Source organism: Armigeres subalbatus, chromosome 1 (assembly GCF_024139115.2).
Source record: "Armigeres subalbatus isolate Guangzhou_Male chromosome 1, GZ_Asu_2, whole genome shotgun sequence".
Taxonomy (NCBI): domain Eukaryota; kingdom Metazoa; phylum Arthropoda; class Insecta; order Diptera; family Culicidae; genus Armigeres; species Armigeres subalbatus.
Window position 1 is genome coordinate 155,678,994 of NC_085139.1, and position 15,595 is coordinate 155,694,588.

The 15,595-nt window shown below is 43.7% G+C and overlaps 1 protein-coding gene across 1 annotated transcript; it reads left to right on the forward strand.

Moving 5' to 3' along the window:
• Positions 1-1,574: 1,574 nt before the first annotated feature.
• Positions 1,575-14,748, forward strand: LOC134205348 (mRNA-capping enzyme). Its single transcript, XM_062680525.1, has 7 exons — positions 1,575-1,993; positions 12,588-12,996; positions 13,111-13,661; positions 13,717-13,855; positions 13,944-14,217; positions 14,276-14,469; positions 14,534-14,748. Exons 1-7 carry the CDS (start codon positions 1,811-1,813, stop codon positions 14,638-14,640), a joined length of 1,857 nt encoding a protein of 618 aa, XP_062536509.1. The 5' UTR covers positions 1,575-1,810; the 3' UTR covers positions 14,641-14,748.
• The last annotated feature ends 847 nt before the right edge of the window (positions 14,749-15,595 follow it).

Consider the following 15,595-nt stretch of genomic DNA (forward strand, 5'->3'; position numbering starts at 1 on the left):
CTCTCTACGGTATACAATAGGATATATTGTTTCTTGATGGTTGTCCATATTGTATCAACACCGTGGATATAATACGTCAATATAGTTCTCTAATGTAACAATACTTCCAATTGTTTTTAGAACATTTAGTGCATAAATTTTAATCATTGATAACTTCTGAAAATTTTGTTCAAATTGCATATAAGCAATATAACAATATTTATTCCATTGCCGCAAATATGCATTATTTTTCTTCAAATTTCATTGTTGAACGGTAAAGCCGTCATAATTAAGAAATCCAATTATTGTATTGTTTTACTATAAAAATACAATTCAATCTAATGTAATTTGAACGGTTTTCTTTGGATATTTCAACAATATATTTACGATACACTCTATTGTTTGACAAAAAAAAAGTGTATGAAAAAATCTCAGATTTTGTATAGTTACGATACTTAACAACCCGTACGTTCTAATGCGAAAACTTCATTTACAATTTAATGAATGGTTCATAACCAAGGAATGTAATTGTCGCTGAAAAATGCAAAAAACAAGCGACAAAAGAGAATAGCGATAACTCTTTGTCCCCATCTGCAGAGGATAAAGTCATTGTTGCGTTCCATTTTATTTGCAACAAACATGGAGAGGTAATTGTTGTGAACTTTTCAAACTGCGATAACTTGTTTATTTCAGAAGTAAAACGCAAATCATATTAACAGATGGTTAAGTTTATGTCTAAACAATGATAACTGATACTAATTTAACCAAAAACATCATCGGAAACCGACTACTTCTCAAAATGCGTGGCAGGCGATAATTGTCCTATTCTGTTGCAGTTTGGGACAAACGCTTATTGCGAGTTGAGTTTGTCCCAACATTTACAAGAGAGGATAATGTCGTTGTCATTGGCAATGTTGTTATTTTACATTCCTTGTTCATAACAATACATTCTAATGTATTTCTATTAATTCATCTACAATAAAATCTATTGTAAATTTATTGTGTTGTATAGTGATGTTACAATAAATTGTATTGTTTTTCTATACTATTTTTTATTCGGGCAATCAGCTGGTGAATCTCGTGAAATCTCGTAACGAGTGCTTTTTAGTTGCATTCCTACTAATTATCCATGGATAATTATCCAAATATATAATCCATAGTGCACTCGAAATTTAATGTGAAAATATTTGTTACAAAGAATGCACAACTCAAACTAAGTTGATTTTTATTTTTCCCATATGGCGCACGACGACGGCATAGATGCGCACTACTCGCGATGCAGTTGCGACATCCGGATATGGGAGAAAATGCGATTGTCGCGAGACCTCAGTTCGGTTTTCAACTGGATCTACAATATTAGATATCAAGCAGAATTAATATGTTAAAAATTTCTACTCCTTATGACAGGAAGAGCAAAATTCCGCTACTAGGGGGTTCACTATTGGGCATTTTACCCTAAACGAATTTTCTCTATTCTACAGACGATTTGATGAATAGTGAATTTCTATTCGGGTTGCTGTTCAGGCTTCCGTGTAAAGGCCTTTTCATGTGACAGCTAGCCTTATTATTTCCAAAACGTCAAGAGATTGCAAATATTTTTTACCGTGTATATAATTTGGAGGCGATAAAAATAATTTGGCTCGATGGTTCTCGGACTTAATTTGTATTTTCCCATTTTTTTCAACGTTGTATCGGATTATCCTACGGGAAATTGTGTAAAAAACTGTGTCACGAATCTCTTAACTGGTTTTTGTTGAAAATAGTGCAAAATTATATACATTGTACATTTGAACTAAGGATTTATCTAACGCACACAGCAGCAATCGTCAACATGTCTCGAGGGCCGGGTCTGATTCCCAATCGGTGGTTGTACTGTCCTCGAAAATCCGAATCGCTGATTGCAGACAAGTTTTTGGCATTCAAGACCCCTCTCAAGGACGACTTCGAGTCGCAGATGCCGATAGAGTGCTGTTTCACCCCGGATATGCTGTTCCAGGTGATGAAAACCTACAAGGTAAGAAATTGAATTCGTTTTACGTATACGCAGAATACTTGCTTACGAATTAAAAAGACGCGATATGTGGACGCAATGATGCATATTATGCTGGTCAGATATTTCAGATAAAACTAGCATATTTGAGATGCACGGTTCCGGATAAAATCGAAAGATTGCATTTGAAACATTCAGGATATTAATGAGAAATTGATTTCAGTATAGAACTATTATTTACAACTTTTTGCTTTACGCAACTATTGTTATTTTTGGAACACTATAAGTGCCAAGTCCGTAAAAAAATACGGATTTTTGCGTACAGAAAGTTTAAACTTTCCTACTGTGGTCCGACACAATTAGATGCGTCTTTCAACATTTTTACTCAAGTAGTATCCCTCGGACTGTTACATTATTTGGGGTCTAGTGTCAATTCCCATGCCCGGCTGACAAGAAGCGTCGAAAACACTCGCTTGTGGGCAAAACCTTGAGAATCGCCGTTTGCAGTAACTTTTGAGCGCTTCTTGGAACTCCGACAACTCTCGTGATCACGAGACCAATGGTAACGAGAGACGACTCGTTAGATTCTGACAAAGACGACGGATTCGATTGCGAGGGAGACGAATTGAGAATTATCCGACGGAACTGGATTTGAGCAAGTCGAGAGAAGTGATAGGCTTGTTTGTCGATAGGCGATCATTGGCGAATTGGTGAGGCATAGTATGGTGCTTCTAATTACAGACTCTCCAAGAACTAGATTGACAACTGCGTACTATATGCGAGAACGAGAAACAGTTTATGCAGAGATTTCTCTTAACAATATCGAGGGAATGAACTTATAAATTTATTTGAAAAAATCACGATAATAAAGCAAAAAAAACTTAATATCAAAACGTTGAACAGCTGACACAAGTTGAAAGGCTTCGCATTGAAATGGAGAGTGTGGTGATTTTGACTTTTGAGCGGGTAATGAGAAGAACTTTCTGAATGATTTACCACCGCCCACCGGTGATGTGTCGTCTGTCACTTCCCGTTATTCGAAGATTTGTGATTGTGGTAGTGCAACACCGAGAAATACCACAAACCATTCACAAACACTGATAGTCTGAGCAGGGATGCGCTGCTGGCTGTCCTATAACGCGACGCCACCATGCCGAGGAAAGCCCTGCCGAGAAATTTATTTATTAATTGTACATCGTCTTCAACTTATAAATTGCACAGACTGATTGTTTGATTTAATCCTATTTTTAAAAACTAGTTTTCTAACATTAAAGTCGAAAAAACAGCACACTTCGTTGAATAATCTGCAGCATAAGTCTAATGGATTATTTTGACCGTAATGTGTGCGGTGGCCACGGATCCATAACAGTTGACGATTCTTGAGTTGACGAGACGGTGCATATAATCGAACATTCTCCAGGATGTAACGGCAGTCGATGTTGCACGTTTTGACGTCGAAAGCGAGAAATTGCGGACGCCCGGTTTATTGGTGGAGTGCCGAGATTGCAGCTCTTCGATCAGCCTGCCTTAAGGCTAGACAAAGGATGCAACCCATGTATCCAAAAGTCCCTTCAAACGTTCGTTTTCCGCTTAATCTGCCCGCTCAAGCTTGCACCGAAGAGGCAAGAACGGATCGCCAAGATTCGTGGAGCTACAATAAAAACACTTTATGCGACGTTTGTGAGACCTTTTCTTGAATATTGTAGTGTTGTTTGGGCCCCATATCAAGATACACATATTAATCGTATAGTCAGTTCAAAAACAGTTTTTTATTGTTTGTTTTAAGAAAATTAGGCTGGACATACCTTCCGTTACCATCTTATGAGTCACGTTGCATGTAAATTAATTTAGATGGGCTCAAATAGCGAAGAGAGTTTGCTATGGTTGCTTTTAAAAATGATGCTACATCAAATAGAGTATGCCCTTCGGAAATTTTTGAAAATTTAAACTTCTCTGCTCCCATTCGCTCATTAAGAAATAGAAACTTGTTTTGTATAAGTAATCATAGAACAAACTATGCCAAACATGCGCATCTGAACAGAATAATGTCTTGTTATAACTCACATAGCGACAAAATTGATGTGACAATGAACAGAAAAACACCTAAAAAACATTTTTTGATATAAGTTAAACCGGCCAAGGATAGTTAAAATAAACTAATGTACTATAGCAGCGGTTCTCAACCTTTTTCTTGAGAGGTACCCCTTGGAACTTTTGCATTAATTGAGGTACCCCCTCGCGAAATTAGGCTTCCAATCCTTTTGAAAGAATAATACCGAGCCCTTTGAAGGGAAGCTCGTTTAAGCTTTTGAATCCCTTTGAAATGGACTTCCCCTCTTCATTAGAGGCTTCTGAGCCTCTTGTAGAGAGGCTTCCGAGTCTCTTGAAGGCGGGTTTTGAGCCACTAAAAAGGAGGCTTCCTTTGCAGCTTAACACGACGCTTCCAAGCCTCTTGAAAGTAGACTTCTGAGCCTCTTGAAAGAAGGATTCTGAGCCTCTTGAATGGAGGCTTCCGAGCCTTTTGAAAGAAGGCTTCCGAGCTTCTCAAAAGGAGCCTTCCGAGCCTCTTGAAAGGAGGAGGCTTCTGAGCCTCTTGAAAGGACGCTTCCAAGCTCGAAAGGAGGCTTTTGAGCCTCATGAAAGGATGCTTTTAGGTCTCATGAAATGTGGCTTCCTACCCTCTTGAAAAAAGCCTTTCAAGCATCTTGGAAGGAGGCTTTTGAGCCTTTTGAAAGGAGGCTTCTGAGCTTGGAAGGAGGTTTTTGAGTCTCTTGAAAGGATCTTGAAAGGAGACTTCCGACCCTCTTGAAAGAAGGCTTCTGAGCCTTTTGGAAGAAGACTTCCGAGCCTTTTGGAAGAAGGCTTCCGAGCCTTTTGGAAGAAGGCTTCCCAGCCTCTTAAAAGGATGTTGAAAGGAATCTTCCGAGCCTCTTGATAAGAGCTCAAAAGAGGAGGCTTTTGAGTCTCTTGAAAGAAGGCTTATAAGCATTAAAGGAAGCTCTTGAGCCTTTTGAAAGGAGACTTCTGAGCCTCTTAAAAGGAGGCTTCTTAACCTCTTGAAAGGAGGTTTCCGAGCCTCTTGTAAGGCTTCCGAACCTCTTGAAAGAAGGCTTCCGAGCCTCTTGAAAGGAGTCTTCCGAGCCTCTTGAAAAGACGCTTCCGAGCCTCTTAGAAGGAGGCTTTTGAGCCTGGAAGGAGGTTTTTGAGCCTCTTGAAAGAAGACTTCTGAGCCTCTTGAAAGTAGGCTTCTGAGCCTCTTCAAAAGAGGCTTCCGAGCCTCTTGAAAAGATATTGAAAGGAGGCTTCCGAGCCTCTTGAAAGGAGGCTTTTGAGCCTCTAGAAAAGGAGGCTTTTGAGCCTCTAGAAAAGAAGTCTTTCGAGTTTCTTGGAAGGGATGCTTCCGATCCTCTTGAAAGGAGGCTTCCGATCCTCTTGAAAATAGGCTTCCGAACTTCTTGGAAATAGGGTTTTCAGCCACTTGAAAGGAGGTTTCCATGCCTCTTTAAAGGAGGCTTCGGAGCCTCTTAAAAGAAGGCTTACGAGCCTCTTGAAAGGAGGCAACCTAATCACTTGAAAGGAGGCTTCTGAAGTGCCCTGGAGGTTTCCGAGTCTCTTGTAAGAAGGCCTTCAAGCTGCTTGGAAGAAGGCTTCCGAGATGCGTAGAAGGATGCTTCTAATCCTCTTGCAACGAAGCAACCGAGCATTAGTGAAAAAAAAACATTTTGGTCATTCGACGTTTTGCTCGTTCGATCTTTTGTTCCGCAGCCCTTTATATATTGTGCTGGTTATGGAAGGCAGAATTCAATTGGGATTTATTGATCGCATTGCATCACGGAGAAAAAAATATGGTAAAAACAACCATATCTTGATTTGTTTCAACCAATATTCTAGGTTGATTTGGGCCTAAACAAAAATTCAGTTTGACTTAACTGTACAGCATGGTTGAAACAAACTAAAACCATACATTGTTTTGTTTTTGCAAGTTTAGGCAAATTCAACTAAAATTTTGTTGAAACAACCAAAATGTTGGTTGTTCCGGTCTGACAGATGTTCAAGCAAACAAAATTGTTGGTTATTTTGAACTAAAATATTAGCTTGAGCCAAACAAATATTGGCTTGAAACAACAAGCATAATTTGTTTGAATTAAACAATTTGTTTGTTTGTTGTTACCCATGAAAAAGTTCCTCTGGTTCCTTTTTTACCCCCTGTTTCTGGTATTTTTTCTCTGAAATAATACACTGAATTTAGCATTTAGCTGTGTTTGTTTATTAAGTATGAAGTATTGAGTTATTTGGTTACAACGATGATATAAATATAAAATATATGGCGCGTTGTCTCCGCTGCTGCAGCATGCTGGTCAATCTGTATCTCGACCGTTACCTGAAGTGGTTGAAAAAAATGGTAAAAAGAATATGCATCAGAACCTAAAAAGTTCTTCGTGGTTAACTCAAATACAAACCTCATCAGATGAAAATCGAAATCGAATACCCGACAGTCTATATGAAAGCATAAAGGTTTTGTTTCGGCTCCGTCTCGGAAGTCCCGCAGCTCCATTGGGAATTTAATTCCCGTGATTCGTGTGATTCCGAATCCTGGGGAATGTCAAGCATATTAAATATTGACCAAGCAACACAATAAAATTATACCTTGAATTATACTTACTTTTTTCATACATTTTCCTATCGACGAGCTTTGAAATTCTGCAGATCAAAGCTCAATTAATTTAGCACGGTTTTGAAACGAATCAATGAAACACTGCAGCGCAGAATGAGGCCCGGAACTTAAAACTGAATACTACCTGACAGACTACCAAACTATTTGTTTGGTTTATTTTGAGCTAGTTTTAAGGTTGATATACGCACAAACAAACAAATAGTTTATTTTTACCAAACATATGAGTTGATTCAAACCGAAATCACAATTTGAATACGCTATGACAAAACTGCTGATAGGAAACTGAGTTTTGTTTGAATCAAACATGTGCATGTTTGAAAATAATAGATTTTTTAGTTTGAATCAAACAATATTTATGTCGAAACAAGGTGATTACGATGGTTGAAACTAAGTCAAAAAAATATTTATTTCAACCATATATGCAGGCTTGGATTAAACAGATACTGACTTTAGAACAACCAAAATTGTAGGTTGAATGTCAAACAAATGTTTGGTTGTTTTAAACTTGCTTGATTTTTGTCCGTGATATTATATACAATATAAATTTTTGAAATAAAAATACACAATTATCAAAACTATATCAATGAGTTTTGATTGGAATTGTAATACTTCCGCCATTACGCATTTTTGTCCGAGGTATCCCCTAGGGCCAGTGAAGGTACCCCCAGGGGTACATGTACCCCAGGTTGAGAACCGCTGTACTATAGTATAGCCACATATATGTATGTAACGGTCTACGAAATGATTGACGACAAAAAAAAATAAATAAATTCCAAGGCTCAAGCGTTGAAGTCCCCCGCTATCACCACCTGCCTATGCCCCATCAAGTTAGCCGTCAAACAATCCAGCATACGATCGAACTGCTCGATCGACCATCGAGGAGGCGCATAGCAGCTGCAGAAAAAGACCCCGTTGACTTTGGCAATGACGAAGCCCTCGTGTGTCGAAGACACCAACTCTTGGACAGGGTATTTCCCCGTTGTCCATATCGCCGCCATTTTACAAAACCCTTAGCTGGCGGTCGATTGTCATCGGAAGACCCGTGGAAGCGTGAGATTGGAACTTGTGAGGACCAGAACTGTGTAGGTCGCTCCTTCCCAGACGTCAAGTAACCATTTCGCAGCCCTACTTACATAAAGTCTAGTTTTTTTTTTTTTCCTAAACAATGGAGGGGGAATCTGCTCGAGGTTAGCTGCGTGTCCTTGCAGCACCGAACATCGTAACTCGCTTTTTTAGAAGAACACCATGGTATCGTGCCAGCGCGTTGCCGGCTTTCCAGGTGGCCTTACCACGCCCTATGTCCTCGGAAGGTGGGAAGGGTCGACTTCGCGCCTGCTTCCCTCTGCACGACTGGTATCAAGAATGATGATGCCGCGTGCACTCCAAATTGACCTTTCTGCGATAGGGCCTATTCGCCAGCACACAGAGAGACTTGCCGACGCGAGGCCTACGCCTGCCCCAGCCTTGACGAGGACCCCTTTCCGTCCTCGGGCTCGGAACCCGCCCGGTTGACCGACGCCACGAAAGCGACAATACCATGTTGTTCTTCGCGCGGCCACTTGTTCGATAAAAGGATCGAGTTCGACCACAGGACATGACCACCGGTATGACCCATGAAGCCGACTCCGATCCCTTGGACAACCTCTTATTTGCGCCTGAACTAGCCATCCTTGAGTCCACGCGCCACCTTCTGTGTAGCTCCGAGACGATTTGGGCGATAGCCGATAAAACGGCGTTCCAGCCAACTTCATCTTTACACATCCTCCGAACTAGGTTGTCCGGGGTAGTGTCCAGACCACATGTGGCAAGCATGTGGTCACGCATTGCGCGAAAACGTGAGCACACGAACAACACGTGTTCCGCCGTTTCCTCTAAACCTGCGCACACCAAACACTCGGGCGAGGCCGAGCAAGCCAGCTGCGATACCTGCACTGTGATTTTGCAGCACGCTTGAACGCTTGCTGTTCACAGCTTTGCTGGAACAAATCAAACAATTGGGAGGGTTCGTGCAGCATTGTGCCTTATGTCCCTCCAATCCGCAGCGTCGGCAGAGATTGCTTCTGTCAGGGCCTTTGCAGTCCCATTGCTTGTGCCCCGGTTCCAGGCACTTGAAGCAAACTTCGGGTTGCTCGTATATGCGCACAGGGCATACCGATCATCCCACCTTGACGCTCCCTAACTTGACTACCTTGGAGGCGTCCGCTGCAGATAGCCGAACCAATGCTACCTGTGTCCCTGCCGGATCTTTTCGTAGCCGAACGGCTGCGGTGGGCGTCTCCACTTCACACTGTCGTGACGAGCTCTTCGACTTCAGTGATCTCGTCCAGGTCTCTAACCCTTAGAATCACCTCCGTCGTGAGTGTCCTCACCTTGACCGTCTCGCCTAGAACCTCCTCCGCCAACTTCTTGTAGGCGGCGCCCTTTTGCGAGACGCCCCGCTTCAGCTCGAGTATCATCTCGCCCATCCGGGTACGTCTTATTCGACGTACGTCGGCGCCGAGTTCACCGAGCTTGACGTCACTCCTCAACGCCTTCAAAACATCCGAGTACTTAGCCTCGTCCGCCGTGATGACTAGGGCATCGCCCCTGGAGCTATTGGCGCCTACCCTAGACTTCTTGCTACCCTCATTCGCCTGGGCCTTCTTTTCGGCCCTTGACGTCTTCGGTTTCCTCTTGTTCTTGACCAGGGTCCAGGAGGCGTCATCCCCCTCTATTTCCCTGATCTGGTGCGGCTGAGAACTTTCAGCTTGCCGTAACCCCTTACCACCGTCTTTCCTGAGTGGACGGACCATTCCAGGGCCTTCCTCCCCCGGTTTTGGAGGTACCTGGCCGGGGTTCAGCTTCCCAGCCCCACTACCCTTGTTCGGAGTAGTAATCCTCCGCGTTTTGGAGCGGCCCCCAGGGAGCTCATCCCCTGGAGACTGTCTCCCCCGTTTTTGTGTCTGCTCCGTTGGAGCAGTCACCCCCGATGTGCCCGCGAATACTTCAGCCTCAGTCTGGGTAGACTTTGACACCACCGTCTTCGCTGGCACGCCCTCGGTCGATTCGACCTTGCCCGAGCTCGCGAATCCTTGGGCCTCAGTCTGGGTAAACCTCGACACCACGGATTTCCGTCCCGACCGCCCTCTCCAGCTTGGCGTTCAACATCGACCTCGAAGGCCGAAAGCCCATCGCGTTTGCGGTTCATCGCCCTCACAAGCCATGGGCCGTCTATAACCTCTACCGGCGTAGCCGGGGAGAAGGTTAAGTGGTCCATTCTGGCGCTGCGCACTGAGCTGTCGACTATTGCCTCCGGCCTCCTAGGCGGAGACCTGGACAACCCACCTCTTGCGAAAGATTTATTTAGTTTACATCTAAACAGATAACACTGAATCAACAATTTGACGACAATACACGGTTCGAGGCCGCATCTCTCCATCCTCGGATACGCCCCACGCTCGCCAAGTCGTTTTGCACCTGGTCTGCCCATCTCGCTCGCTGCGCTCCACGCCGTCTCGTACCTGTCGGATCGGAAGCGACCATCATCTTTGCAGGGTTGCTGTCCGGCATTCTTGCAACATGTCCTGCCCATCGTACCCTTCCGGCTTTAGCTACCTTCTGGATACTGGGTTCGCCGTAGAGTTGGGCGAGCTCATGGTTCATTCTTCGCCGCCACACACCGTCTTCTTGCGCAATGTTGAACAACAGGCACGAAAGTCCATCACCTTGTCTTAGTCCCCGGCGCGATTCGAACGAACTGGAGTGTTCGCCCGAAATCTTCACACAGTTTTGCAAACCATCCACCGTTGCTTTGATCAGTCTGGTAAGCTTCCCAGGAAAGCTGTTCTCGTCCATAATTTTCCATAGCTCTACGCGGTCTATACTGTCGTATGCCGCCTTGAAATCAACGAACAGATGGTGCGTTGGGACCTGGTATTCACGGCATTTTTGAAGGATTTGCCGTACAGTAAAGATCTGGTCCGTTGTCGAGCGGCCGTCAACGAAGCCGGCTTGATAACTTCCCACGAACTTGTTCACTAATGGTGACAGACGACGGAAGATGATCTGGGATATCACTTTGTAGGCGGCATTAAGGATGGTGATCGCTCGAAAGTTCTCACACTCCAGTTTGTCGCCTTTCTTGTAGATGGGGCATATAACCCCTTCCTTCCACTCCTCCGGTAGCTGTTCGGTTTCCCAGATTCTGACTATTAGTTTGTGAAGGCAAGTGGCCAGCTTTTCCGGGGCCATCTTGATGAGCTCAGCTCCGATACCACACTACTACCACTAATTAAAGAATTGACTTGGTTTTCCATTTCGATCTCACGAGTTGCTCGAGAAAAGAGGTCCACCACGCCAGAGCTCAGCATGACGCGGTTAGGGACAATGACTGTGGAGGGCGCCCAGGCACCCTACAGGCTCCGTTAAAGGCCTAGCTTATTATTTCACCCCCTGGCCATGAATCCCCTCGGCACGGGTCGCTTAACACCTTGGTATTAGGGGTTAGGGACGATGGTCCCTTTGGTCACCCCCTCACTCTAGCTGATGTCAGAAGGACAACAGTCCCAGGCTGCACTACCAGCTAGCGTGAGATTGGAACTTGTGAGGACCAGAGCTGTGTAGGTCGCTCCTTCCCAGACGTCAAGTAACCATTTCGCAGCCCTACTTACTTAAAGTCTAGTGTGTCATATTGAATGTACAGTAATGTAATGTAATGTAATCTAATGATGAGTGGAAACTAGTTAGTTGCGTATAGCACAGTGACACTGGATGTGAAGAATGCATTCAACAGCGCAAGCTGAGATATCATCGAGCTTTCGTTACACCGGTTTAGACTGTACCGGATTTTGAAAAGCTATTTCCAAAGCCGTGTACTTTTATACGATACCGATGCCGGTCAGAGAAGCGTTGCTATTACCGCAGGAGTTACGAAAGGTTCAATACTGGGCCCGGTATTATGGAACATTATGTACGATGGAGTTCTGAAACTAAAGTTCCCTTCTGGTGTCAAGGTCGTCGGCTTCGCCGATGACGTAATCTTGGAGGTCTTGCGGTAGAACTGATCGCACCACTCGCGATCAGCACGGTGTAGGATTGGATGAGCGCTAGATGCTCGCTCAACATAAGACGAAGGTGATTATCGTCAACAACCGCAAGTCAGCACAACATGCGGTGATCCACGTGGGTGAAGTCGCGATCACATAAAAGCGGAGATTGAAGCTCCTTGGGGTCATAATAGACGCCAAGCTGATCTTCGGCAGCCATGTCGACTATGAGTGCAAGAGTTAACTGCGTAAGCCGGGGAGCACGTACCGCTTGATGTGTCTCAGAGTGATATCTGCCTACCGCATAATATTACACGATGCAGCCTGCGTGAAGTTAACTTCCAATTGCCATCTGTCAGGCCATGGCTTTTGGCAGTACATCTACAGGTTTGGGCACGCGGAGGGCCCCGTCTGCCTTGACTGCCCAGGTGTTGACGAAACTGCAGAGACGAAACTCCCGTGTACTAAGGACGTGTGCTGGGTTGTGCGTAAATGCATTCTCTCTTGTAAAAAAAAAACTGCCGAGTACGTACTATTCGTATGTCGTCTTTTCGTCGTGTAGCGTAGCGGAATATCGTTTGCGGGAGGAACACTACCCCTATCTTATTCAGAGGATGTATCAAAAAAGTGGAATGCGGTCTCTGCCCCTATCACTTAGACTGCCTGCATCTTGCAGCGCGATTGGCGCGCCTAATATTAAGCGTTAACTAATGGTTAGTAATGCCGTCACTAAAACTGTGGCGGGAAGATCCAGGGTCTATGAACAGGGTGGTTTTAGCGGGTTGATAATAGCCAGCCCTAGCATAGTCCAGCAAAATCTTCTTTATCACGGTCCATTTTGTGATTCACAGCAATTTCCTTATGTTATCTTTAGTTGCACTAGCCCATCATATGTAAATTTGTTTCCTATCATGTTTAGGTTAAAATCGGCCTCTGGATTGATCTAACGAACACAAATCGTTTTTATGATCGCCGTGAAATCGAAGACAACGGCTGCCAGTATGTGAAGTTACAATGCCGAGGCCATGGAGAAACGCCCACGGTGGAACAAACAAGAGCGTTCATAGAAATCGTCGAAGAGTTCAATCGGGACCATCCGATGGAAGTGGTAGGCGTACACTGCACCCATGGGTTCAACCGGACCGGTTTTCTGATAGCTTCCTACATGGTGGAGAAACAGGATTGTGCCGTTGAAGCGGCAATCGCTGCATTCGCGAGAGCTCGTCCTCCCGGTATCTATAAGGAAGACTATATCCGAGAATTGTTTCGACGCTATGAGGATGAGGACGATGCCATACCGGCACCGCCACTACCAGACTGGTGCTTCGGTAAGTAACATATCGATACGAAATATCTTTTGATTTCCAAGGCGGTTGGATTGTCTTAAACATTCTTTAATAATTCTTACGAGTCGATGATTTTTGCTTGTCTTATTTCCACAGAACAAGGAGAAGGCTCCAGCAATGGATACGCGGCACCTGCTGATGAGTGGGACGACTCAAACAATCAAGATCAGGATCAGGATGACAACGAACATGGCAAAGAAAGTACCGGTGGTCAGAAACGTAGTCTTGATGGTGAAAACAGTAGCGCGGAGAATTCAGCCGGCGGTAGCAAACGCAAAAAGATGAGGAAAGAATTCTTCAAAAAAGACGCAAGATTCATGGAGGGAGTTAACGGAGTGTCACTCGTTAGTGATCAACCGCGGCTTCAAAATGTACAGCAAATGGTGCAACGCATGTGCGGGTGGGAATCTACCGGATTTCCCGGTTTGCAACCAGTATCCATGGATATAAAGAACATAAATTTTCTGCATTTAAAACCGTATATGGTATCGTGGAAAGCAGACGGTACCCGGTACATGATGCTAATCGTAAAGAAAGATGAAATATACTTCATCGATCGAGACAATTCGTGCTTTGCGGTTTCGGGTATTAGTTTTCCTAAGCACACGGACTTGCGTGGCCATCTGACCAACACTCTGCTTGATGGGGTATGATACGTTTTAATGAAAAATGTTATTATATCTAATACCGGCATTTTTTCAGGAAATGGTGATAGACAACGTGAATGGGCACAAACGGCCACGATATCTGGTGTATGACATTATCCGATATGATAACGAAGATCTGTCAAAGAAGCATTTTTATCCAGATCGTTACATGCATATTGAGCGGCGAATAATCGGTAAACATCGTAATTTCCTATAATCTGATCTTGTAATTGAACATTATATGTTGTTAATTAAGATTTCATTGCCTTTTTCTACTTGCAGGACCTCGCACAGAAGCCATGAAGCAGGGTATCATCGACCAAGCTCGACAGCCGTTTAGCATAAGGCAAAAAGCATTCTGGGACGTAACGAAAGCGCAGGCGTTATTGGGTCCAAAGTTTGCCAAGACCCTTTCACACGACCCCGACGGTTTGATATTCCAACCTTCAGAGGAGGGATATGTTGCAGGAGCCTGCCCGGAAGTACTTAAATGGAAACCGTCTACCTTGAATTCCGTAGATTTTAGATTAAAGATTGCAGAGGAGAGTGGCATAGGGTGAGTGCTTAGTGAAGCTAACGAAATGTGTTGGATTTCATTTTTTTCTGTTTTCTAGCGTGCTACCGAAGAAAATTGGCCTGTTGTATGTAGGTGGTCTCGATAAACCCTTTAGCCAAATGAAACTTACGAGGCAACTGAGGGAGCTAGATAATAAGATTATCGAATGCAAATATGAACCCAATGTGGGGTGGGTTTTCATGCGTGAAAGGACGGACAAATCTTTCCCAAATAGCTTCAACACAGCGGAAAGTAAGTTGATTGTTGCTTGATATTATTAGAATGTTTACGATAGTTTCCTATTCATCACTTTTAGATGTATGCTACAGTATTAAACATCCCGTTACGACTGACATTTTGCTGAACTTTATCGAAACAAGGAGGTTTAAAAGGGACCCACCTGTACCGGCTTTTCGCCAATAGTGGTTTATGAAATTTAGTTGAATCTGTTCATTGTGTTCAACACAATCTCTATTATTTTATATGAATAAAAAAGTCTTAGATTGAGATTAAAAATATTGAAGAATGAAACACTGACGGATTACTTTAAAATGTAGAAAATAATGATAATCCTGGGAAGTTGGGTATTAGCTTTACGAAAACAAAGTACATGGTTACAGGTAGATTAAGTGGATGTGTTTAAAGTTGTTGAAGAATTTGTTTACCTTGGAACGCTTGCAATGACCTTTACCGTGAAGTTAAAAGATGTATACTGCTGCAATTCTTTTTATTCAGACTAAGCCTGGAGTTGCCGCCGCCTGCCGATGAATAGTTACCCCAACAGTTTATGCCATTCCTGGTTAATTCGCCTGCTCCCTGTACCGTTTTCCATCTTATAACAGAGTCAAATGGTATTCGATTTATATCGATTATTTCGGTTACATTGTTGTAACGACTGACCGTGTCACGAGTCATTTCACCGAACCGGTATTATACCGACTGGTGCGCAGTACGCTACAAACAGAACACATACAAATCTATCTAGGGTAGATAGAATGGTATGATTTCCATCTTCTGTCTAAGATACAGGAACTCGCAAACGGCATATAATCTATTTCTGCAGCTGATGCCCTCCCATATTCTGCTGCTGTATCTGAGACATCGGGTTTCCAGTTTCCTTGCGAACAGAGGCGAAGGATTGTCAAACCAGAGATGTTGAGTTCGATTTTCCGGTTGATCAAGGATGTTTAACCGATTCAATACGGATGGGTCATATATGACCCAAGACGAAAACCAGCTGTCAAAAATCAGTTTTAAGAGATAGAGCCTTGCTTTCTTCAGCAAAAATGTTCAAAATTAACTGTTCCATCCAGGAAAAATATTGCCCAGGTCAGGTTATGGTCACTAGGATGATCTAGAGCATCCAAACTATCCTTGA